Here is a 24,800-nt window from a genome sequence, read left to right as displayed (position 1 = left end):
TTTATCTGTGTTTCCATAAATTTGTGGTCAGCATTAACTCAGTAACCTCTGGATGGATTGCTATGATATATGTACATGGGTAGGTGTTAGGGAGGGAAAGGTTGATATTGCAAAGCCCTACCCCCTGATTTGTGACCTTATAGTCTCTATGGAGCCTGAGAATTTAGTAATTGGAAGTTGACAAAAATACTAGTAGCCACTTATCACTTTCTGTAAAGCTAAAAAGGGGACGTAAGATAGAACCATAATTGAAACCCTAGCCTAGACACTTATGAATATGATGCTACGAGATATTGGTGTAATAATGAATATAATCGCATAGGAGCGCTCCCCACCAATAGTGATAAAACGCAGTGATGAATATAACCGCACAACGGCGCTTTTGAGAAGCGACCATATACAGTGCTACTAAGTAAGTATAGGTGGCCTGCCCAAGCTCGAACCGACGCAGTTTTTCACAAAGCAGACAAATTAGCGGAAACATGCCGGACAAAACCAATGATAGTCCCGGTCGATGTCGACAGACTGAAATATCCCAGATACTTTAATCCCCGTGTAGATTCCGATACGGAGTCCGAGCGCTATGAGACGGTTTACCCAGGATGCATTAGGGCGTTCCACCCAATCGAAAGGTGCCAAACTTGGGCGGAGTCTTGCGTGTTCCATTGAAGGCTCCGAGAACGTATCGTGAGTACATAGCAGGCTGGACGTGAGGTCCTCTTATCCTCTGAACCACAACTTCGTCGGCACCGTTGGAAAAACACAAAGGCTGGTCGACACCAACTCTTGATCAACGGGTAATATTCCTGTCAGCACAACGCACGTACGTCTCAAAATGGCGATATCTACGGAGCTGGTGACTTTTCTCATCTGGGTCAGCATCTTATCTTCGTCTCAAGGCGGCGGCAAGAAAGGACTTGTAGGCATGAATCCACATGTAAGTTTAGCAAACACGATTTATTCATAGTTTTGTGAGATTCGTGCTATACAGAGGGCTAAGTAACGCGTTTACAAACCCAATACACTTTACCGTAAAAAAATCGTAAAATACTTTAGGGAAACATTTCACAACCATATATAAACTTTAGTACTACGTAGTCATGTTCGATCAAATCCGTGCTGGTACTATCTACATGTACACATCCTTGGGTTCATGTTGGTCAGGCCACCTTTTTGTTTTTAATTCTTCAGGGCAAATTGCAAATACTTCTTGAAAATTTTGTATTAGCCATGTTAGCTAGCTGTTGTCTTTCCTATCCCCTTGATTAACTGAATCATTCTTGAAGAATTGTTTCTTCTTTGATTGAAAGGTTGCTCACTGACTTCCGTGCCATGTGTCGCCCGCCCGAGGGGCTATGTCACTGTTTAACTATGTCTTGGAAAACACGGTTTTGTAGTTTTGATATATTTTTTCAACACTGCGCGCTCGATTCGCCGCAGGACTTTAGCTGGTTCTCTTCTCAGTGTCCTGCCAAGTTCGTGCTCGGCACCCGCGTTCCTAACATTCTCACCTCGGGATAGAGCCTGTCGCCTAAAATTACACCCAGGCCGCTACCGAAGTCGGACAGACGAAAGACTTCTTATGACACGAAGTCTTCCACCTGTGGCCTACCAAAATATCCCCAAGATTGATGTCTTGGGAGAAGGAAGACCTTACATTATTCGGTACACATCCTGTGCCGTCCTTCCTTAGCCCTAACCCAATTTCTCAAGCCGCCGTTTTCGATATGTTAGCTACTCCTCCACACCGCCGTCTTAGTTTTATCTAATCGCATTATCTGCCGATTTATTCATCAGTAGACCTGACAGGGGGTTCCCATCTGGCCTGACGACAGGGCCAAGATTAGTTCCATACATACAGATCAACCCCATAGAGAGCCCTGTCAAAAGAGCAAGGTCGAAGCGCACGCTAACCACGCAGCTCTACCGTCCAGGAAATGGTTTCTGACAGCTCTCTATCTTCCCTTCTATTTTCTGCGCCATTTTCCATACCATTCTTTTCCCTTTTAGGTATAAAATGCAGTGAGATCATACTGCATGTTCGTCTTGTCAGCTTGCCCCTTAGGTTTTAGAGAGGTTTTCTAGTATGTACCCATCTTGTACTATGATCTCTTCATACCCCCTTAGGAATGTTTGTAATAGATCTATAATCTTTATAAGGCAGCATATGTCCGAGAGCATAGAAAGAAACGAAAACACAGAGCTCTATCCCGCACTGCCATAGAAGCTCATTTTTGGTCGGATCACTTTCAGTTGGAGCTGGTTTCCTTTAGACGGTCTTAGACGTCAGAGCTTGCAGAAGTACTGAAGGTCCTGAAGGGCACTGAACAGGAGCTGCACTGAGGCAGAGATTGTTTTCCTTTCGAGTCAGTCCCAATCGCAGGCGGCATTTGGGTGAAGCGGTGGCGCGCGCTCCCCCCGGCTGTGCGGCGGAAATCAGACCCATACCTGGGCTACTGAATCACAGACGCGCGGGCACCGGGAATGGGTGTTGCAGTTAAATATACAAGAAGATACGCACAACATTGGCAGGACGAGGTAGGGGTGGGATACCAGTACAGAAAATTCAGGTTCTAGTACGGTCCAATGGACCAGGTCCAGGTCTTTGATCATGAAAGCTTGTGGATGAGCAATACTCAAAATAACGGTCCATTTCGTTACAAATGAATCTGATTGAGAGAGTATCTGACTTCTACTGGCGTTTTAAAATCCTATCTGCATGTACAAGACTAATGTCTCTGTTAACGGAGACCAAGTTTGACTGTAGAAACTTGGCAAAAAATGACTATGAACTCTCCTCTACTTTCTATATTCGCGCCTGCCGGTATAATCTGTTCATTTTCGAATCGGTCCAACATCCGGTCGACTGATTTTTTTTCAAAACCGGTTGGCAGGTTTGAGGACGACCTTACGTCCGTATTGATGATTTTCAAGTTGTGCGTTTTATCCACTGGATGGGCACCTCGCTTGAAGCAATGAGAAAAGGAGACAAAGAAAACAAGGAACTACCAAGGTTCATTAGCCTCCATAGCCAAATATCAGGCTTCTTTATAATCAGAACTGATATACAAATAATCAGAAAACAGTCCGAAAACAGCCCCCCCTTCAAAGCTCAACCAAGAATCCTTACATGGAAGCTATGAGATAATACCATGCGCACAAGGCGTACAGAAACAAAGCTATGTCATACATCTGTTTGGAATCTAAGTGCTAAGAGGCTTGGAAATTATTGATTGGTTCAAACGTAAAATATCTTCTAAGAACCGAATTACCGTATACCGTATAAAGAGAGTTGTACAGGACTACGCCACGAACTAGAATCCCTAAGTCATCTCTGATATGCCCATTAGATTCCTATTTTCCGAAGTGCTTTATCTAATCTCGGTGCTGGTTCTCTTTCGGTGTCGAGTTGCTGATTTGATAGTCATGATAGTAGTACCAGGGGAATATTTCTTGCCATTTCCTTTATCTTTGAGAGATATGCTGGGCGATAGGTGTTGCGCATGTTCAATGCAGAAATTAAAGAAGATATCATTGTCAAAGACATCCCTAAGCTTACTTCGTCGCATCTTTTGGGTTTCTGGTTGGCTGGAAAGTACTGTAAATGTATTTAAGTTCGCGGCAGCGGGAAAAAGGACTTTTCGCGGTGGATTTAAGTTCGCGGTAACACCATAGACTGCAATCTAATATCATAATAGAAAAATGTTCGCGGTGGTTTTAAATTCGCGGTGAAGTGGTCACCGCGAAAACCGCGAACATTAATCCACCGCGAACAATTCTGCATTTACAGTATATAAAGAAATCAACTCTGATTCGTGATTGGAGGTTAGAAGACCAGCAAGATAAGGGACAGTTCAATAAGGCTCTTGTATGGGTGTGAAAATGCTGGTGCGATATCTCTCTTGTCAACACTTCCTAGTGGTTCCTCCCTGAATTTCTGCTCACTGTGTGACTCAGTAACTTCCTGGCATCTCGTGTCGTTCAGCACTTTGCGTGCCCCAGGAGTTGAAAGTTTGGTGTATGTATACTTAAAACATGGATAAACATAGAGAGTCGCATGTCACCCAGGTCCAAATGATAAGAATCAAATCGACAGTAATCGTTATGATATACGAAAATCTCAGTAGGCCACGCTCCCACGACGGACAACATTGGTTACGCACGATTTTTTAATGCAAGTGACTTTGCCGTTTGCTATCTATTGTTATACTGAAGGTACAGGATGAAGGATAATATGCCGTTTAGTGTTGAACTTCTAATTTGAGTGGTTAGCCTACTATATCTGAAAACGTCTACCATTTACTAGTACTTGGTTGGGCAAAGTAGACCCCCCCCCCACACACACACACCAATTCTAATATGAACGGTTTGCCACTTAGCATACTACATGTATATCAAAACATCTTGTCCTGTACGTAAACAGGCAAAGCATGGCCTTAGGAAAGTACTCGGCACGAATAGGTCTAGAGCTAGTCAAGTCCTTGGTCTAGAAGAACTAATAGAGAACCATACAACAGGTGGATTATTTCCTTCACGATGGCCAAAACACGACACTCTAATTCTCAAGCCAAGATACTGACGATTCTCATAATTCTGGAATGGCGAATGTGCGAACAGCTATCCAAAAAACATTCCCGCGACAATCTGAGGAAAACTGTGCCATAGGAACCGGCTTGTTTTGGCAGTATGGCCCAACCGCCAGTTCTGACTCTGTCAATCCAGACAAACTATCACATTCCAGCCAATATTGTTCTGGCCACCGTTAACAGACGACTTTTATCCCCCGGCCTTTGTTGTTGTACCACACAGCGTGTGTTCGCTACCCACTAGTAAGATCGCCAACAACGTAAAACAACAGAGCGTGGAAAACTTGTTAAGGTTGACTCGGAAGGGAACTAATAGGGCTAATAAGTTCCCGAGGTGGTTTGTTTCGCGGGGTTGGCTATGGTTCAAAGCTGGGGGTGTTTTGAAGCAAAACGCCGTCATTGTTTTGAGGGTAGAAAATAGAACTGATTGGATACGGCAATATTCTTGGCAAAGGGTTTATCTTCGGTCAATGTTTCGCAGCGAATGCCATACTCACATGTAATGTAATTTGTTTAAGATTTACTGTTTTAATGATTATATAGTAATTACTGACTGACAGTTGAAGATTGTACCAGATGAATGTCGTATTGCTGACAGGGGGCATTTCAAGAACACACCGTAAAATAACGTTTTTAATCTGAATGCTTCTGTCTGAGAATGTTTGCAAAAGCACCGTAGTGGGGAATGTGTTATGTAACTGTAGTCTCGTTATGTAACTCTCACAATGCGTGTCCGGCTAAACAGATTCTTGTTAGTACGATATCTAATGAGCAATTTCACTCTAGTCAGTCTAGAGTCAAAATGTCCACTGACATTGGCAATTTGACATACACCATTAGACGACGCTCCAATTAAAACATGTGGTTGGATAGCCACATTGGTCAGCATCACGTTATATATTCCCTTGTCCGTGGAACACACACTCTGCTGTCCGGGGCTGTAACTGACTCCTCCCCTGAGCATATTGGACAGCCTGCTATAAGCGAGATTTAATCAGGCTATATATTCACGTGGCACGGCGGAAGTTGTATCCAGACAAAGCGGTATTTGCCATTATTTTCCTGGGACTGTGGACGAAAGTTCAATCAAGCAGCTAGCATTCAGTTGAGATTAGCGAGATGATCTAGCGGACGTGGCTTTCTGGGTATGTTGTCGTCATCATGCGTTTAACACGGATCAAAATATCCGCGTGCAAACTGTAGCAAATAGTTTCGGATTGTAGGAAATAGCTTGCAACTTAACAGGGTAGAACAAATCCAGACTGTGTATGATATAATCACGAATATGCAGCAGCATAGAATAACTCCTTACGCTATGCAAGAAGATAGTACAAACTTCATTTGTTTATTGAGTATTTGCAGAATATTTCTGGAGTTGCAGGTAAAATTCTGACAACTTGCGATGATCCAGGTAACAGAAAAGGGTTTTCGAGTCTTGATGATATACATGCCTAAATTGTCCCAGATCCTGAAAACTGAACCTCTGGTGCCTTTAATTTCAACGGGAAAGGAAACAGACTTTACCATAAAGAGAACTTCCGTCCGATTCATTACTGACATAATTAAATTCCTACTGGGCCAATGGAAACAGTCTCCAGGCTCGAGTTAGAAGTGACCAGTCTGTACTGGGTGGAAGGGGGAGGGGGGCTCTCTCATTACGAGCGGATGTATTTAACGTTTTAGTGGCAAGTGTCTATTTAGCAATGCTTTTGAGGTCAGATTTTTACGATAAGCCAACGGAAGCGTTCGATTCCGTTGTGTTTGTTTGTCATTGCATACATCGACCAATTGGGTTGATAATCAATTAAACAATTAATCAATTATAGTGCACACCAATTTGCAACGGGGACAATGTATGGCAAGTTCTAGAGCAGTGCATGTACAAAATATCAAGACTAACATCGACGCAAATACTTACAACAATAATAAAGAGTTCTACATAAGTAAGACTAAGCACTATGCCACTTTATCTGAATGGTTTAATCTATAAGGAACAATGATTACATCATGATACAGGATACAAAGTTAGCATCGATTGTTTGTGTCAGAAATAATTTCTTTTTAGAAAGAGACATACTGGTATTGGTCTATGTACAAGGAAATTGCATCATGCCCTGACACAAGTAAATTGAAATCCCCTGAGCTTTATAGGTTATGTGTGTATTACGATTGATTACGTTTATATGCTTTTGTTTTTCCTTAATATACGTGGGACATGATATTAAGAAGTGCAGTTCTCCTTTGACATTATATCTGTACGCAGGGCAGCGTCTCTGAGTGGTTGGTACATACACTAAGTAACGTACTAATTTCTGGACTATTCGCAACTGTTGTGAAGCAAAATTCATGTATTTCAAAACTATTTCGGTATCAAGTAAAGAGGAACAATGTTGTTGTTGCCAATGTGCAACTTTGCTGCGTATCATCATCTTACATATAGGGGAGGGGGGTCACAGGTGGGAAACAAGGCCCTAGAGGATTATGGGTATGGCGTGCGATATGGAATTGGATGCAGAGATAGGGTCACAAACTCTGTCAGCGTAATGAGAATCGAAGAGTCCTGTGGCCACATCTGTCGTCAGGAAATTTTCAACTCCACATCTTCAAACAATAATGTTCTGCGTCTGAACATCATCATCTAAAACGCTTTGCCCCCTTCTGACTTCTAGACAATGAGGGCAAGACGACCGGATATTACAAGCTAGATTGGATAATTATTTGACAATTATGTACATATTTCAAGGAATCTTGCGTTCCATTGTACATGATTTATGAAATTTACTTCCCAAATTTTATCCAGTTGCTAGAGTATCAGTTACCTTGCGCGGTGCACAAAACAAATTGCGTGGTACACATACCATTTGTTTTGTGCACCTGTTTTCAGGAAAATCCTTAAAATCGGCAGCCTGGGTACCATCCGGATAGTAGTTTGCTGCGACGTTTATTATACACTATATACAGTCGCTTCTCTGTTAGCAGAAGGGAACATAGGAGCGAACTACTACCCGGATGGTGTACTCAAGCTATAAGATCGGGGATTTAAAGTTTGTTCCACAGTATAGGTGGTATCTCACTGCACTTGGGGCACCGGTGCGGCACTGCGGGGTTCGAAAGATTACTCAAAGAATTTCAGAGATAAAGAATGGATTTTCTTACGTATTTTGTTGTCTTCTAATTCATACTTTTATGTATTACGCAATATCTAAATTATAAAAAAAATCGGCGAAAGTACCACAACAGTGCCGCAGTGAACGAACCCCACAGTGCCGAACCGGTGCCCCAAGTGCAGTGAGATACTGTAAATGCATTTAAATTCGCGGGGATTTAATTTCGCGGTAAGGAAAAGGGACTTTTCGCGGTGGAATTAAGTTCGCGGTAACACCATAGACTGCAGTCTAATACCATGATAGAAAAATGTTCGCGGTGGTTTTAAGTTCGCGATGAAGTGGTCACCGCGAAAACCGCGAACATTTATCCATTTCTGCATTTACAGTACCACCTTAAGGCATTTCGTGTAGCAGAGATGTGAACAGGTGACTCCACCTGGCCAGGGTTTCTAATGTTCCCGGCGTAATGTTCGTCTCACGTTAATCCGCGCACCCCCGCTGACGTCCATCAGATTAACTTATCAGTGGTTTCTCGACATCGAAGTCGTTTGGAAAGGATGTCCAAGTTGTAAGCATTACTGCTTTAAGTTCGTTTTGAAACTCAAGTCTACGTTAAGCTATAGGGATAAGGGCACTCTACGATTCTTGTTACAATGGTAAAGAAGATTGTCAGATAATTCTAATAGAGTTTGCAAAATGCCAATGACATTCTTATGACGTTGCAGACTAGCCTGATTTAATCGCGCTTCTCAGACCCGTCGTACATTGCCGCGCGGGGAGGAGTCTACAAGCTCCGGATAGCGGAGTTTGCGTTACACAGACTAGTTGCAGACCCCTGAAGCGGTTTAAGGTGTTATTGCCTTGTCGTGGTCTCGTCCATGAAGTATCTTCTGGCGTCAAATTTGAAACGTGAACACACTTATCGAAGAGAATAGGAGTGCCCCAGCGTGCTTAGCTGAAAACGTTAGTTCACACGTGGGTATATAGGTCCGTATGGAGTTATTAGCCTTTACCAGGTCATTGTAAAAACAGTAGAAATTGGACAAATGTAGATGCATAACATACCAAAGTAGTTAGCTGACCGAGGAGTATGGTTTGTGATGCAGGCGTCTGGCATATTATCTGTATATAATTGTCCAATTCATACTATTTTTCCAGCAACCTGTGGAGTCTGGTAGAGGCTATACGGACTTGAATATATACGCACGTGTGAACCCACCTTTTTCAACTATCCTAATTAGCTAAAAGCGTTGTTTTATTAAGAGTTAGGTTTACATATAGAGTTTGACCTGCAATACCACTGGTGCAATGCTGAAGTAAACTAAACAGGTGTTTTCTGTATAAAAAAAATCATCAACACGAAATACTAACATACCAACAATGAACTTTGATCCCTTCTGACGCATACGACAAATTCCACATCGTTTAGTGGCCTCAAACGTTTCCATGTCACATATACTTAGCTCATTAAGTGTCTACCTTGGGCAAGATTGCACGCGGGTGTTCTTGGAGTTGGAGGGCAAGACTTGTTGAAGTCACTAGACGGTGCTTGGGAAAAGAATGTTAATTGAAGCCCTTTGACAATTTTCTTATCAAGAGTTAAAGCTTTGCTCTTGTTCTTTTCGGGGGGAATGTCTAAAAGTTGGAATACCGTAACGCTCTTTGGGATTGATGGTGCCCGAGGGGTGCAGACAAACAGATAGATCGGCAGTGCTGATACACATTTCGCGCGGACCGGTAGAGCCCCTAACAGGAATGGTTCCACAGGAGCCATGACCTGAACAAACCCTGATTGTCTTCTCTAAATAAATGACGCCTGATGAATGCAAGAAACACACACAAAGAGATTCAAGAATCCATTAATTCCAGGACATAAACTTGGCAGTGCAATTTACCAATTAGAAATTCGATAACGGAGAAGTCCACGAGGACATTGTCTGTACGAACGGCAAGACGCCCCAAATGTCGCAAATTTGAGGTTTCAAGGAGAATAGGTATCATTACATCTTAGCACAGAGCAGGTTTCCGGAACATGATCAAAGTACACAGATGTGAAACGAGATATCAAGCATGGAGGTACCGCTGCAGTACCTTAGCAAACCGCTAGGGGACCCATTATCGAACTCCCCCTTCGTTTTCCCGACCCCTACCCACCCACCAAATATCAGCTGCATCCATCGAAGTCTTCTCGAGTTATACTGCACACGGACAGCGGGACAAACACGCACAAGGCTAAAACATAACCTTGGCCATTCTGGCAAAGGTAGAAATACGCCCAAATTACTTGAGACATGATTCACTTGTGAAGTTCTAGTTGAACAAATATTCATATTTGCTATTGGTTAAAAAGTATGATCATGCATCCGATTCTGACCCCGATGCTTGTGGGAAGAGTGAAAGACATTCCTCTGGTACCCGGAGTTCAGATATAACAGTTTTTCTTATAGATAAGATCAAGACATTTAAACGTTTAGGCTACTTTTAAAACATCGTTACAGATATGTAGCATTTGTCTAGGGAACGATTGAAATCATATCAGTATTCATTTTACATGACTGACCATTATCAATTTTATCATTACTGTCTCGGCAACTGGAACTTTTACCCTTGTTCTGATTTTTCTGAACATAAAACAGTTATCAATGAGACATGATTATAATTGTTCCATACAGATCACATATCTTCAATCTTACTTGCTTTACATTCTGTGGGACTTGAGAAATCAACAGATCTTACAGATTAGTTTGGTACAGGTAATACTTAAAGTAAACATAATTTTCTTGTAATTTTGTTTTGTATTCACAATTCGTTGGGAGAAACAAGTATCGTAACCATTATCATCCACAATCGACTTTTCAGACATAGTGCTCTACCTTTGCGATGCCCATATGCAATAAATAGAGACCTGCTCCAGATGTAATATTGAACGCAGGCTCAGTGATTGTTTAAAAAGATTAAGGGATACGACTGTTGTGACCCATTGCTTCATGTAGGGCTTGCCACATGATCCTAATTTTGTCTCCATCCTTCGGGCCGTGAATGTTTCCTCAGAAAAGATTTCATATAAGCCCTCTACTCAACCAGGGGATATTTACTCAGAATCGCACCGGATGAAAGATCGGCAGATCGGGTGATAAAGAAAGACAGAAAAGTGGATGGAAACTACCGGTTCTGAGCCAAGAATAATCTCAGAGATAATATTTGTTCAAGTGGTAGCTGCGGGGAGGTAGGATTTACTAGCGTGAAGTAAACAACGCAAAGCCACGCGAGATTTGCTACCTGTGCCCCGCCCGGTGCACTCTGGGTCAGGCGTGTAGGAGGAGCGGTGTTTGTCTTGCTCTCTTCTTGGTGAGAGAGAAAACAGGATTAAGTGTCGTCAGAGGTTCTAGAGTTGACCTTGTTAGTGTCGGCATGCTGACAGATCTGTGCGGAATGTCATCAGCTGTTAGGTCTATGTAAGAAAGAAAACCTGCACAGACATAGATGACCGTAGTTAACCATCCAAGACACACGACATATCTATTGTCAGGTGGATAGACCATGTGAGCTGGTAACCATCCTTGTTTCTTCTCCATCACTGTACGCCTGTCCAGCACCCATACCCTATCCGTACCTCTATCCCGCGTGCCCGCGTCCTTATCCAGTGCCCTTATTAAACCCGTATCCCTATCCTTATCCAGCACCTGTATCCCTATTCAGTAACCATTCCCCTATCCTGTATCCCTATCCAGCACCCGTACAGCACCCCTACCCCTATCCAGTACCCCTACCCCATATCCAGTACCCCTACCCCTATCCAGTACACGTCCCCCTATTTACTCTCTCTCTCTCTCTCTCTCTCTCTCTCTCTCTCTCTCTCTCTCTCTCTCTCTCTCTCTCTCTCTCTCTCTCTCTATATATATATATATATATATATATATATATATATATACCCGTACCCCTATCCAGTAACCCTTAGTATCCACTGCCCGTAGACTACTACAACACCCGTTGTCCTACACAAGTAGATAAATACGGATCGTGTTATACGTAAACCAATCTCTTTAGCTGGTATCCATCATTCACTATCAAAGATCTAGGAAAGGACTACATCAACCAGTAAGACTGCAGGGCAACCAACCATAGGGAAACAAAGGTAGATTTGACGAACATGTTACAAGTATGTTAAGTACACGACCGCGCGGATTTGCATGTACAGCTCTTGGTGTTTCATGATCATCATTTCTTGGACGGGAGTCGTCAGTTGCAAAGAGGTGTCATCATTTCTATTGGTTCTATCTATTCCCATGTTTCCTATTACCGAAATAGCAGTAAAAAAGGAAAAGACCTTTCCGCTTCTTCATGTAACATGCTTTATTACCCTTCATAGTTTTACGTTCAAACATTCCTCAAAGCTAACTTAGAATGCTTTGGTGATCTAAAAATTGGATCGCCACTTTCCATGGTTGTCAGGTTTCCAAGACAAGCACTCGGGCATATCCGGCCATGTGGGGAAAATTAAGAAGGATCTAGTAGGGATGAACTACACGGATTTACCTTACCCAACTTCAGCACCACCCGCTGGGAGCTACTCTTCTGTTAGTTTATATACCCACCGGGACATAGATAGGGAAAGGGAATGCTTTAAGATGTTCCGAAAGTCGGTTAAATGATTGTTCTTTGTGAGGATTTGCTTGGTTTAGATAGGAGCATCTCTGAAGGATACGGGTCAAAGACAGACGGACCCTGGCCTTGCTCAGGAGATGATTAATGAAACTCGTCAAGATAACGGTTATTGGTTGATAAATGGATTGATATCACCACAAATTAAATTATGTATCTAGACTGAACATACACAAGGGTGATGCATTAATCTTAGCTTCAGGGCATTGCCCTTTCTTAGTGACCTCTTGAGATAGTTCTCATAATTCTTAGACGTTATAGACGTTGTCCAGTCTTCTACAGTTCAGTCAGTTCTTGGCGGTCAAGGCCAGGGTTGTGAAAGCAGCGCTAGCGTGAATAGTTCTGTGTAACTAAAGTCAACCAGTGCAACGCGATACTGGCGGCGGTGTTGAATCATATTTTTTTTTTCAATTTGCTCTCAAGGCTAGAAATAAGGCTACCATTGTTCGTATTTCATTTTTTCAACGTGATCTGGCTAAAGAAGATTTCAAATGCCACACCGCCAAATTCTTGAGGAAAGTTCTGCTGTCTGCAGTGAGTACCGAAATCTTCAACAACAGTGTATGCTAATGCTATGATGAACCTTGTGATTTTTTTATGGGGAATTTAAATTTGTAGACTTTTTATGCTCCGGTTACAGTAACAGAAAGCAGACGATCTCCCACTGGAGTAGACGTCGCCAATGCTTCTGAATAGTGGTCAGTTTGTGGCGCAATCGTGTATAACGGCCGCTATCTCCGGCCAGAGTGACCTTTCTGACCTTCCACGGGTGCATGGACAGTGTTCTTTTTAATCTGCTGATTTGACCAGTGTGTGGAAGGGAACTCTGAGTAGAATGCACGGACGTAAGTTCTACGTCTTGACATGTGTTCTCAACAGAAAAAGAGAATCAGATGTAACCTGATGTAAAGTAATCATGTTGCAAGGTTTGATGTAATCTAACCTTACTTGTGCGAGATAAATCTGGCCACCAGCGCTTCTCCCAGGACTCTAAACTGGGTTTTATCGGCCACTGAAAGCTTCTACCCCGCCTGGCCAACGTAGCCTATCCCGGTAATTTTTACCTCGATGGCCAAGCGAGGAAGAAGTAACGGCCTGTCCAAATGCTTTAATACAGTGGCCTAGCAAACTCAGGCTAACCAGCTGTGCCCGGTAGAGGCTATTAACCATAGCCTAGATTATGAATAACTAATTATAAATGTTACATTACAATATATTAGGTTTTAAAGATATATGAATACAAGTGTGTGGTTTAGCAAAAAAAACTTAGAATCCCAAAGTTTAAACCAAAATAAGTAACTTGGTAAAATATGCATTTCAGAAATGATAAACTTTTTCTATTTTCTTTAAATTCTTGCTAACAAAATTCTAGGAAAATTCAGCAAGTTTGGTAGTCCTAGCATAAGACAAGACGTTTGGCAGTTATACGACGTCAAAGTTGGCGCATGCCTAACCTCCCATCCCTAACTCCCAAAACTACTGTTTTGGGGAGAGGACAGAAGCGGCTCAGGAGCTATAAACCATGGTATAAGAGGTTTGGATTCCAGGCTAGCTGATCAAGCAAGTGTGGAGAAGTCCCCACCCTGTAGTACCGTAACTGGAGCAGCAAATCCAAAGAGTCGGGACAAGATAAGTGTAATTTCCTCGCGTCAATCAAACGGAACTGATACCGTGGAAAAACGACAGAGTTGTTGTTTCAGGACTGATCCTTGTCTTCCGAAAATTGAATAAAGAAGGAATGGAAAATAATTGATAGAGAAACGCTCTCAAGCGACACTCTATGGATACTCATGGTCATGGGCTAAATCAGTAAACGACGGTTTGCTAATATTAAATCCCATGTTTGGAATATTTCTGTGGTGGAAATTTGTTAGAATTCCTGAAGAACAACTTAAACGTTTTCTGTTGTACTAGGTGTACGAGTATCTCGTTGCCCTGAGCTTTGGATATAGTTTTTGTTAAAATGGAATTTTCTATACATTCAGTATCTAGGAGGGCAGGCAGTTTGCAGTTCAGCACTGCTCAATATTTCTGCACAACTATCATCAGATAGATTCGGTTCAATTCTACTAGAAGTGATTGAATGATGAATGAGGGAAACGTTGATGACAGAAACCGAATACCCAGGGAATGTGGAGGCACAGTTGGTCAATATAAGCATAAAATGAGCATAAAATTGACCCAGATTGCGCGAAATCCACGGCAACTGCGTAAAATTGCAGGATTTCACGCCTGACTCCTGGCTGTGCCACAACTTGCCACATCTCTTGAGAAATTCGCATCGCTCCCGTGTTCCTCTGCAAACTACTACTGCTAGTACCTCAGAAAAAATAACTATCATAAACTTCATAACGTGTTATGATTGTGACGTCATCAAATCTGTTATCTCCTTGTCCAAAATCTATATATAACTGTAGAACCAACCATCAATGAGCTACCCACCAACTAAATTGCTTCCTCAGAACACGAGATATCACAACCGGACGTTTTGCTGCAGTATACGTAGCATATAAAGCCGCTAGGACGTCTTTAGCGTCCCTTTGCGCCCCCTATCTGCATAATTCAAACTATCATAAAACAATCCATCCACGAGTTCTCGAGTTTCGATGTCTACATACAAGCGTACCCCAAACATGACCCTCTGACTTGGCGAAGGTTATCATACCTGGACGTTGTAACCACCATCAGCATTCAATTTTCAGCAGTCCATGTCAAAGAATGTAACGTTAACTAAACTTCACGTTAACAATGATTTAATGGCTTGGTACTTGCTCATTTGTGGCTAATGTTGCTAATAGTTAAAGAAAACGACTAAAAAGTCGCGAACTAATGCTGTTCTTTGTTTTCTTTCCTTGCAGGAGTACCTGCACAAGTTTGGGTACATCAAACCCCTGAAACAAGGTGTTCAGCACGAGCCATCCACCTGGGAGGAGGCCATAAGGTAACGGAATATACTACCTTACACGGGGAGTAGCACGGCGCCATTTTGAATCAGACGATATCATGGCATTTTGTTCGCCCGTCGTTTTTTCACCGGCCCCTTACTAGAGGCTGCGATCGCGCTACGATATGACGGATCGTGTAATAAATAGTGGCGTCTTGTGTGATGTAACTGGTAGATAGAGTGTTGGACTCGGAGCCTAGAGGTCCAGAGTTCGATACTCGCCGTGCCCCCACGTTATTATGCCCTTGGGAAAGGCACTTAACACGGCATTCCTCACTCCATCCAGGTGTAAAAATGGGTACCTTTCTGGTTGAAAACCAGATAAGCAGCACATTGACTCGGTAGAGTAGATATGCGGAGGGCAAGGTTTCCATCTGATGTCAATGAAACTTTGTTCTACTGTTCGCTTGGGGGCGTAAACTTACCCGGTCATTCCAGGCGTTATTTCAGTGAATGCTTTTTTATTTCTACGGGAAATTAGGTCTTTTATTGGCCAGAGAACGAAATCCCTTGGTCAAATAAAACTCAGTCGACGAAATACGGAATAAAAAGATTAAACTCTAAGAAAGCAAGAAATTAAATTTGATAGAGATCATGCCATGAATTCGAATATGATTATATACTTAATTCTCTGGCATCGACCCATCGTGTTTTTCGTATGAAAGATATTAGTAAGATCCCACCCAGACGTTATCTGTAAATACTATGTCCTTTCCCCCCTTATCCCAGTTGTCTGGAATATATTTAATTACAATGGAGAAGATTGATGTACACCGACCTAAACAACATTCTCCAATCCTCTGTTCTAATTCCTTTGATCACACTGATCACGTATGCCATATGAAAACACGGTCTCTAATCTCAGTAGTGAAAGAAGAGGACGTCGTGTGTGTCATCCCTAATGATAGTCAGACACAGTCTCTTAGGCCATGTTGATTTCATTACATGGATGCCATCCGCCTGCGCATGAAGTTTTCGGCCGTTTCAAAAAAAAAAAAGAAATAGGTTTTCAAAATAAGGAAATATTTGCCGTGGATTGCAAAAATTGATATCGGAAAACGTATACATGTACTACTGTCATAGAACATTACAAGGTCAAAGAAGATGTGAAAGAACAAAAATGAATCTATTATTCGGTATACTACATCATGTTTGTTCAGTCAATTGTACAACATTCCTGACCATCTATGTTTCATATTGAAGACAACTTTTCTGGTCTAACTTTTTTTATTCGCACGCTCGCATCAGTTTGCGGATTCCCAGAGAATGTCATCCATATAATCGAATCAACATGACCTAATATATCCTGGGAAAACCGCTGTCTGGTATCTCTAACGTGACAAGGGAACGCTACAGTGCCGACTTCTCTGAGAATCGGTCCCGAATCTCTTCCTGTTGTGTCGTCTCGAATAACACGGCTTGTCATCGACAGAATATGGTTTAGATTTAGAGCCTGTCTTTCTCTAATTCGGTCAAATGCACCAGCCTGGGACGTCAAGGATACTATCAGGAGACGAGTATGGAAGTCGGCTATTCTTATAAAACACGGAACACTTTCATCGAAATTAATAAGGTTCTAAGGTTCTGTTTCGACTATAATTTGTGAAAGCATGGCATCATTTCTGAATTACCAGGTCACTGAGATAACACTGGTACATGATAACGGCAACTGGATCAAGTTTTGAAACAATACAGCTTTGTTTGATACAGGATGGGTACCAGCCTGAAACAGCAGGTTCTTAGCCGTAAGTTCTTGGAATAGTCAGACTTGCTGTCACGGAAACTTGACCTTGGCGTCTTATTTACTCCCAAAGAATGAAGGTCAAGTTCACTGAAGTGGGATGGTGCCAATGGCGTACCGTGTTGTATCCAAGCAAACATGTCCCTAATGCTATAAACTCGTTGATCTAAGCGAGGATTGGTTGGTCCAAGCTAGGGTTGTTGGTTGGTGGCGGTTTTGTTTGACAGCAGCCACGGACGTGATTTGACCTTGATTTCCGAATTCCGTTGTGCATCGTTAATTCTTGGCGTAGACGATTGTGCGGATGTACGTCATACAATATTCTACTTCCCACCTGTTTCTTAATGATTGGTCAGCCGAATGTCATGGCCGCTCGTCTGGGCTTGTTTAGCGTACTTTGATGTAGGAGTATGCGTACAAATGGTAAATGGCGTGATTGCACTCACGTGACCATGACACAATCTTTATCCGCCATGTTGGATGGTTAAAACCGGAAGTTGGATTTACATAAGGCCATAAGGCATGCCTTTGTACGGTTGGTAACTCGCACATGACTATGGCATAAGCACTTTTGATAGTGAAACCTGAAAGTTACACTTTTTGATACAACACGTACCCATAAATTACAATGTGCATAAGATACACATAATACACGTATGAATAAAACAAACACCATATCCCATGCACATAATGTTAAAGTTTGCAAGTCTGGTCCGTATAACCAACCAACATGGCGCCTCGTGCCAACTCTGTATTCAAAGTAGATGACATATCAGGCATTTGCATATATATTTACATGAAGTTGCCCAGATTAGTAAATTTACATAATAGCGTATTTCTTTTTTTTTCTATTTTAAGGGATTTCCAGGTGATGTCCAACCTCCCAGTCACCGGTCAACTCGACACGGCGACCATGACCAAAATGAAACAGCCTCGTTGTGGTGTAGAGGACAACGTCGGCACGGGCCTCCTGGGAAAGGGTGAAAGGTCATCAACGTCAGACATGCGCAGTAGGTTCGAGGAAGACAGCCGGAGAACCAAAAGGTACACACTTCAAGGTATAAACAGTATATATATACTGAGTATATTCAACGTTAGGTCCTTATATATGAGCGAAACATATTCACTAGGACGTCACGTTTTAATATTATCGTAGATCATATTTTTTGACGATGAATACCTACTTCAATTAAGCATTTTGAACTTCGAAATTTGGTACACAAAATCTTTCTAAGCTGATGATAACAAATAGTTCAATTCTGTATTTTTCGGCAACTCGTCTCATTCCTAAAGTAAATCTATGTAGTTATTCTAACCACCGGTGACAGAGTATTGTTTATGACAATGTAACGCGCGTTAATCTGTATCTGTATGTTCCCTTTGCCGCATGAGTATGTAGACTGCACGGACCTGGGCGATGATGCACGTTGTTTTTTCGCGGTAGCAGATTTTTCATTTTTGTTTTATTTTCTTTTGCATGAAAATCAATAGCCATTCATGCTTTGCGCCATTACGTCATTTTGTCGCCCTCTTCAGGTGAGAAGTGGACTAAGACGCACCTGACGTATTACATCGTCAACAACGCCAGCAGTCTACCGTATGAAGACGTGAAAGCGATCCTGAACAGAGCCGTGCAGGTAGGGAGCCAGTAGTGTGTATTACGGTACAAACTGTGTTTGTGTGTGTTTGTTTGTGTGTATCTGTGTTTGGAATGGATTACTTTATATTGCTCAACAATCGCACAAGGTACAATGTATGGCAACCAATAACAACTACTAGTTGTTTGTGCGTATGTGCGTGTGTGTGTCATTTTGTGCGTGTGTGTGTCAATGTGTGTGTGTGTGTGTGTATGTGTGTATGTGCGTGCGTGAGTGTGTGTTGGTATGTGTGTGCTTTTGTCTGTACATGTGTGTGTGCGTATGTGTATGTATGTACTATGTATGTGTGTGTGCGCGTGTATGTGTATGCATGTATGTGTGTGCGTAATCGTGCAACCTCGAGCCAGCCTTAACTTGCATGAACTTCCTGATATCTTACGATTCTTGTCTGTTGTTAAAAAGTACATGACTTTGTTTATCTACAGGTCTGGGCAGAAGTTTCTCCCCTGACGTTTGAAGAGAAGCGGGATGGTTGGGCGGACCTGTACATCTACTTCGCTCGGGGGGAGCACACGGACGGCCCGGAGAATGCATTCGATGGTCCCGGTAAGTTTTTGAAATCTTTCTGATGGCGGAATATTTATCCATGTAAACTGACTCTTCTTGAAAACAATTCCTTTCGGTTTTGTCCGTGTTAACGGGGTTTAAAGTTCGCGCTGAAGAGATAACTTGGAAAACGTGAACACAATTACAAAACAACAGCGAATATTCATAATATCATAATCTAAGCAAGAATTTTCCCTAAGCTTTCGAAGTTTTTCTGATGCACCTGTTTTAATTGACAGGTGGGATTCTCGGTCACGCCTTCTTCCCGACCAGTGGCCACGCCCATTTTGATGACGAAGAGAAGTGGACCAATGAGGGGAAGGATGGGAAGAACCTGTTTATGGTGGCCGCTCACGAGTTTGGCCACACCCTTGGACTGGCTCACTCTAACGTAGAGGAGTCCCTGATGTCTCCGTACTACCAAGACTACAAAACCGACTTCAAGATGCCGTATGATGACGTCATGGCAATTCAGCAGTTGTATGGTAATGCTCCCTTGTTTTTGGCGACACCTCAGAGGCGGTGCTGTTGAGAACCGTTATTATTCCGTTCCATTTACACATCCCTTGTACATATCTTTCATAGTGACACTCGGCACAAGAATTTACTTGAAAGAATAGAAGCATACCGCCCTGAACGTGACTAAACATGACTTAGTTTGTATCCCCCCTCATTATGCTTAAAATTTATTTATTTATTGATCTTTAGGGTAGTCCCTTCAGTTAACGTAGTAACTGATTTCCAAGGGAGCCCTATAACAATAATGATAACTGAATTGGAATATTTATCTTCTGCAGGTAAAGTGGACGCTGACAGGTACTCCGCCAACTACCTGCCTCCAGCCGGGCCCACCCCAACATTGCATGACGGGACCAACTCGATCAAACCGCACCTGCGCCCGACGCGCAAGCGCAAGAGAGCTCCTAACGGCTGCAAGGCCAAATTCGACGCCATCTTTTTAGGTACATCTTTTGAATTTGCTTGCCTTATGCCAAGAAGCCATTGCAGTTGCCGTTCGCTTGTGCGTTGTGGCATAGTAGACAAACAATGGCCACTTTGAACCTTAGGTCACGATTCATCAAGGCTGTCCATGCGCATTTGGAGCTGTGAACGAGCTTATTTTCTGCTTTAATTTCTACTGTCCTCCTTTTACATGTATTATGTTTAAGAGCTGCAGTTTTACTTTTTGTGTTTTTTTAGTTTGCAAAGTGAGTTTCTTAAACTATGTTCCTTCAGGTAAACAAGGACAGACATTTGCCTTCCGCGACAAACACTTTTGGCTGATCGATGATGATGGCATCTCCTTCGGCTACCCGAAGATGATCAGGAAACAATGGCCGGGTCTGAAGGGACACATAGACGCTGCCTTCACGTCAATCTACACCAATAAAACCTACTTCTTCAGAGGTATGTTCGTTCGGATGCTTGGATACAGCAATAGACCGACATCCTGTGTATCAATCTGTCAATCATACTCAATAGTTCAACCAATGAGGGAGTGGCTGTATTTTCGTATCTTTTTTTCTCAAATGTATGCGTTTTGAAGTAGTCAGGTACAACGCACATCACATGTACACTTTACATACTACTGCAACAAAATGATAGTTATGATGATTTAAGATAGGGAAACCATGATTACTGTGAAAGGATGTCGCGTTCTCCACTCTTTCTTTTCTTTCCATTTGATTTCCAATAGAAGTTTGATCCCTTATGGTATAACGTACATGCATGTGGCACTTGCATTAGTTTTCAACGACAACCGTCAATTTTACGGAGACGGAAGAGAACCCAGTACAGAAGTCAGAAGTGATAAAGTAGAAGCCACAGAGCCTGTTTTGCGAGACAAGGCCACATGGCTTTCTCTCATCCCGAAACATGTTCCCTGTCCTCAATCCCGTATCATCATCGCGTCCAGCTGGGCCCGTCAAACCGGTAAGACGTAAATTGAAGATTACAGCCTTGGCCGCGCCGTCATGCCCCCTACCGGGCGGGTCAAGTTGCAGGGCAGATGCGATTCTCGATAATTCCCATCCGCCGTGTACGTGTACCTGTAGAAACCCGCAGGTCTCTGCCAACAGGAAGAATGAAGTCACGGTAATGTTGTGTGTCTAATGGAAGATGACAGAGGTGATGGCAAGGCAGACGACACTTCAGCGGGGCGTCTCTCTGTAACAATGGCGCCTGCTTCGTTAGCTTCGGCAACCTACTTTTCCGGGTGGAAAACATTGAATAGTAATAATGGTATTATGTTGTTACGTGGGCTTTATTGGAAAATATGAAACAGCGAAATATGGTGACAGACTCGGAGAGGGAAGAAGGAAACAATATTCTGGTCGTTAAAGGGCACTATTTCAAAATACAAAACATACTTGTATCGTTTCTTTGCCATTTTACTTCTAAGTTCTAGATTTACATGTATTAATCCCCAGACTTTTTTAAAGATTGTTGTAAAAGATAACAGATATAGCGTTACGTGTTCACATTTTTTCGTATTATCTTTCCCCCCAAATTCCAGGCCGTAAGCTGTGGAGATTTGACGGCTTCACCCTGGACGAGGGCTACCCGAAGTCGACGGTGCGGACTGGCCTTCCCGCCAAACCTGACGCCGCCTTCGTGTGGGGAGGGAACGGCCAGGTCTATATCTTCAAGGGCGCGGAATTCTGGCAGTTCAACGAGGTCACGGAGCGAGCGGACCCGGGCTTCCCGCGGAAAATTCGCGCCACATGGCTGGGCATCGCTAATAACATCAACGCCGCGCTCCAATGGAGGAACGGACGGACTTACTTCTTCAAGGGAGATCGGTACTGGAGGTTCGATGACGTCATGAGGAGGAAAGCCAGGGGTTACCCGAGGTCAAAGGCGCAGGCCTGGATGGGGTGTGCACGAGCGGACCCATGAGATATATACTTTTATATCGACTTGCATTCTAGGGAGACACTATATACAAGAATCAACAGAAATACGACAGCATACCTGTATAAAGAATAGTATTGGAATGATAACACTTTATTGTGGGGAGGGGTACCATTACTCTCCAAGCAGAGGTTAGGCTCTGGCTGTTTTTTGAAGTTTTTGAAGGCGTTTTTATCGGGCTTTCTATTTTGTACTGAAATCTCGATGTCTCCCGGAAAAAATAGAAAGCCCGATGAAAACGCCCACAAAAACGTTAAAAAACAACCGGAGCCTACCCTCTGCTTGGAGAGTGGGGTAGCATTGTTTTCATGCAGTTCCTTTTTAGCATTTTACAATCACATTTTTGCTTTTTGTATAAAGCAGTAGTCTAGCCATTTGTGTCTTCCATATATTAGTTTGATGGGGAAAATTCCTTTATTGTCACTGTGATTAAACTCTTTGTTGCTGGTGACGGTTCAGAAACATTACTTTAGACAAAAATACAGAAAACAAAAGTAACTGCCACGAAATTTGTAGCCACAAGTAATAGAATCAACTGGATTAGCGGTTGCAATTTCAAATCCACTTATATCGCGATCGGCTCAATAAAAGTAATGTGAACAAGAACTAGCGGCTAAAACACCATTTCTTCTGAAAAAACGAGAGAACCCTAAGAAATGGCGATAGATCATTACATTTCCTGTTTACGTTCTTTCCATCGGGCAGGTTGTCAGAAATTGGGAAATAGAAGATTTATGTGTAAGAATAGTTTTGGTTTGGAGAGTCACGGGCCACCCACCGTGTCGCGAACTTGACCGGGGATGTTTTGAAACTCGACGCTACTGTTCTGGGCCGCAGAGGAAACCGCACACGTTACGGGGGAAGGAGAAAGAAAGGAGTGCTTCTTGTCAAGAAAACGAATGTTTGGATTCGTGCCACTTGCCAATAGCAACGTTTCCCCCTGCAAAAACGCAACTCGGGACTTCAGATTTAATTAAAAACATGCCTTGTCAGGCAACAGGCTAAAGGAGAAGCTTGCCTTCCGTAGTCTGGGTACCATCCTTCGTGGTATCAAACCGCTGGCTCAATCTTTTCGTTTGCAAGTGTGGTAAGTAAGAGAAAAGATGTGGTTACTACAGACGATGGTACCCAGGCTTCTAGTATGCCTTCCATTCAATTAGGACTATTACTATCAGTGATGTACGGGATTTCAAGTCAGTATGTGCCATGGAATGCGGTAAAGGGATAGTGAGATCATTTACCGGAAACAGTACTTTTTGACCAACGTAACATTAAAAGCACGTCAACGGTTCCGAGTACGCATGCGGCAGCAACATGAACTGTGGGTAATATGTGAAAGCTGATCAAAGACCTCAAGACTTAAAAAAGCACGTCTGGACATTATTGTGCAAACCGAATGAGTGGTTGAGCCGATCTGTTTACACGTCAGGGGCCCTCACCTTTGACTTACATTTGGTGTCGCTGTATAAGTGAACTTGGAACCCTGAACGTGGTTATGAATGCTTAGGTCACATTTCCAAACCGGGGCCCGGCCGGGCAGTATGTCGGAACGAAAAGTAGGATAAGACAAAAGACAATAAAACACGCAAAAAAAAAAAAATCATCAATTTCATTTTTTGTTTCGGAAAACAGCCCGGCCGGCCCCCTGTTTATAAATGTGACCTAAGCATAAACCGTAAAGTTTTGTAAAAAAAAATAGATTTAGGAAAGTGGCTGTTGACCATTCTTGTGAAATTATTATCAGTGTTTTTTTGCAAACAGATTTATCATCATTTTATCGATAAGTCACTAGAATCTCAATGTATTTTAGAAACAAATTGTACAGAATGAAACGAGACTAGGTAATTCCATCAAGCTGAATTCTAATGAACGCTTAATGCCGCATGTTACACTAATAACATTAATTTCGACCGAGTAATAATGATAATTTTGTATGATTTTATTAGTTTTAAAAGTTTTACTCGTGCTGCTGATACGGAAACGTTGATAGAAATATTTGGACAGTATTTCAAGTTTTGTTATTTGATCGCAATTTGATTTGTACATAGAACTAATGAAGTATATAGAACTAAAATAAACTGTTGATATTGCGTAAAAAGCACAATGCCATGTTCGTCACTTGTCATAGATGTATGTCCAATACCTAACGCTATTATACTATCCGAGTTAACAAAACTATTCCTATATATGTGGCGATGTACATTTATGTGTTGAATACAGGTGCACAGTGTTTTTAGTATATGACATTGATATGATTTCTAGGATGTAGATACCGTATCTAAGTACATGTAATCGCCAAAGGAATAGCGAAACAACAATTTTGTGCTCTCTATAGTAAAAAAAAGCCACGACGTCTAATAGAACTGCAATAGAACGTTGTTGTTGTGATTAAACTGTTGAGTCTATCTTAAAAGTAGTGTACATTGATAATTGACACTGTAGGCATATAGGAGAGTAGCTAGAGTCAATTCCAAGTCGCTACGCGGGTGTTTGTGGCCATTGTTTAGAACTGATTTCAAATCTTAGTAACCACTCTGATTGGCTAGGAGCCTGTAAGGAGCATGTGGCTTTTTCTGGGCACAAACCGCACTGGTAGCTGTTTCCGATACAGAGATCTAAAATGTCACAACGTTGGTAAAGTTA

General features: G+C 42.4%; 1 protein-coding gene across 1 annotated transcript; it reads left to right on the top strand.

Annotated features, from left to right (window-relative positions):
- Positions 1–498: 498 nt before the first annotated feature.
- On the top strand, positions 499–23,853 carry LOC118426409 (matrix metalloproteinase-2-like). Its single transcript, XM_035835780.1, has 9 exons — positions 499–937; positions 15,214–15,296; positions 17,899–18,098; positions 18,577–18,677; positions 19,124–19,244; positions 19,484–19,729; positions 20,042–20,206; positions 20,481–20,651; positions 21,760–23,853. Exons 1-9 carry the CDS (start codon positions 836–838, stop codon positions 22,140–22,142), a joined length of 1,572 nt encoding a protein of 523 aa, XP_035691673.1. The 5' UTR covers positions 499–835; the 3' UTR covers positions 22,143–23,853.
- The last annotated feature ends 947 nt before the right edge of the window (positions 23,854–24,800 follow it).

The sequence above is a fragment of the Branchiostoma floridae genome, chromosome 11, assembly GCF_000003815.2.
Source record: "Branchiostoma floridae strain S238N-H82 chromosome 11, Bfl_VNyyK, whole genome shotgun sequence".
NCBI classification, from domain to species: Eukaryota; Metazoa; Chordata; class Leptocardii; order Amphioxiformes; family Branchiostomatidae; genus Branchiostoma; species Branchiostoma floridae.
The sequence above is the reverse complement of the archived record's forward strand: the minus strand, read 5'-3'. Positions and strand labels throughout refer to the sequence as shown.

Excerpts from the sequence above, each read along its gene's own strand:
- LOC118426409 (XM_035835780.1), top strand. The coding sequence starts at position 836 with ATGGCGATATCTACGGAGCTGGTGACTTTTCTCATCTGGGTCAGCATC. Across the intron at positions 938-15,213 it reads TTGTAGGCATGAATCCACAT|GAGTACCTGCACAAGTTTGG; the intron begins GTAAGTTTAGCA and ends CTTTCCTTGCAG. Across the intron at positions 20,207-20,480 it reads ATTCGACGCCATCTTTTTAG|GTAAACAAGGACAGACATTT; the intron begins GTACATCTTTTG and ends ATGTTCCTTCAG.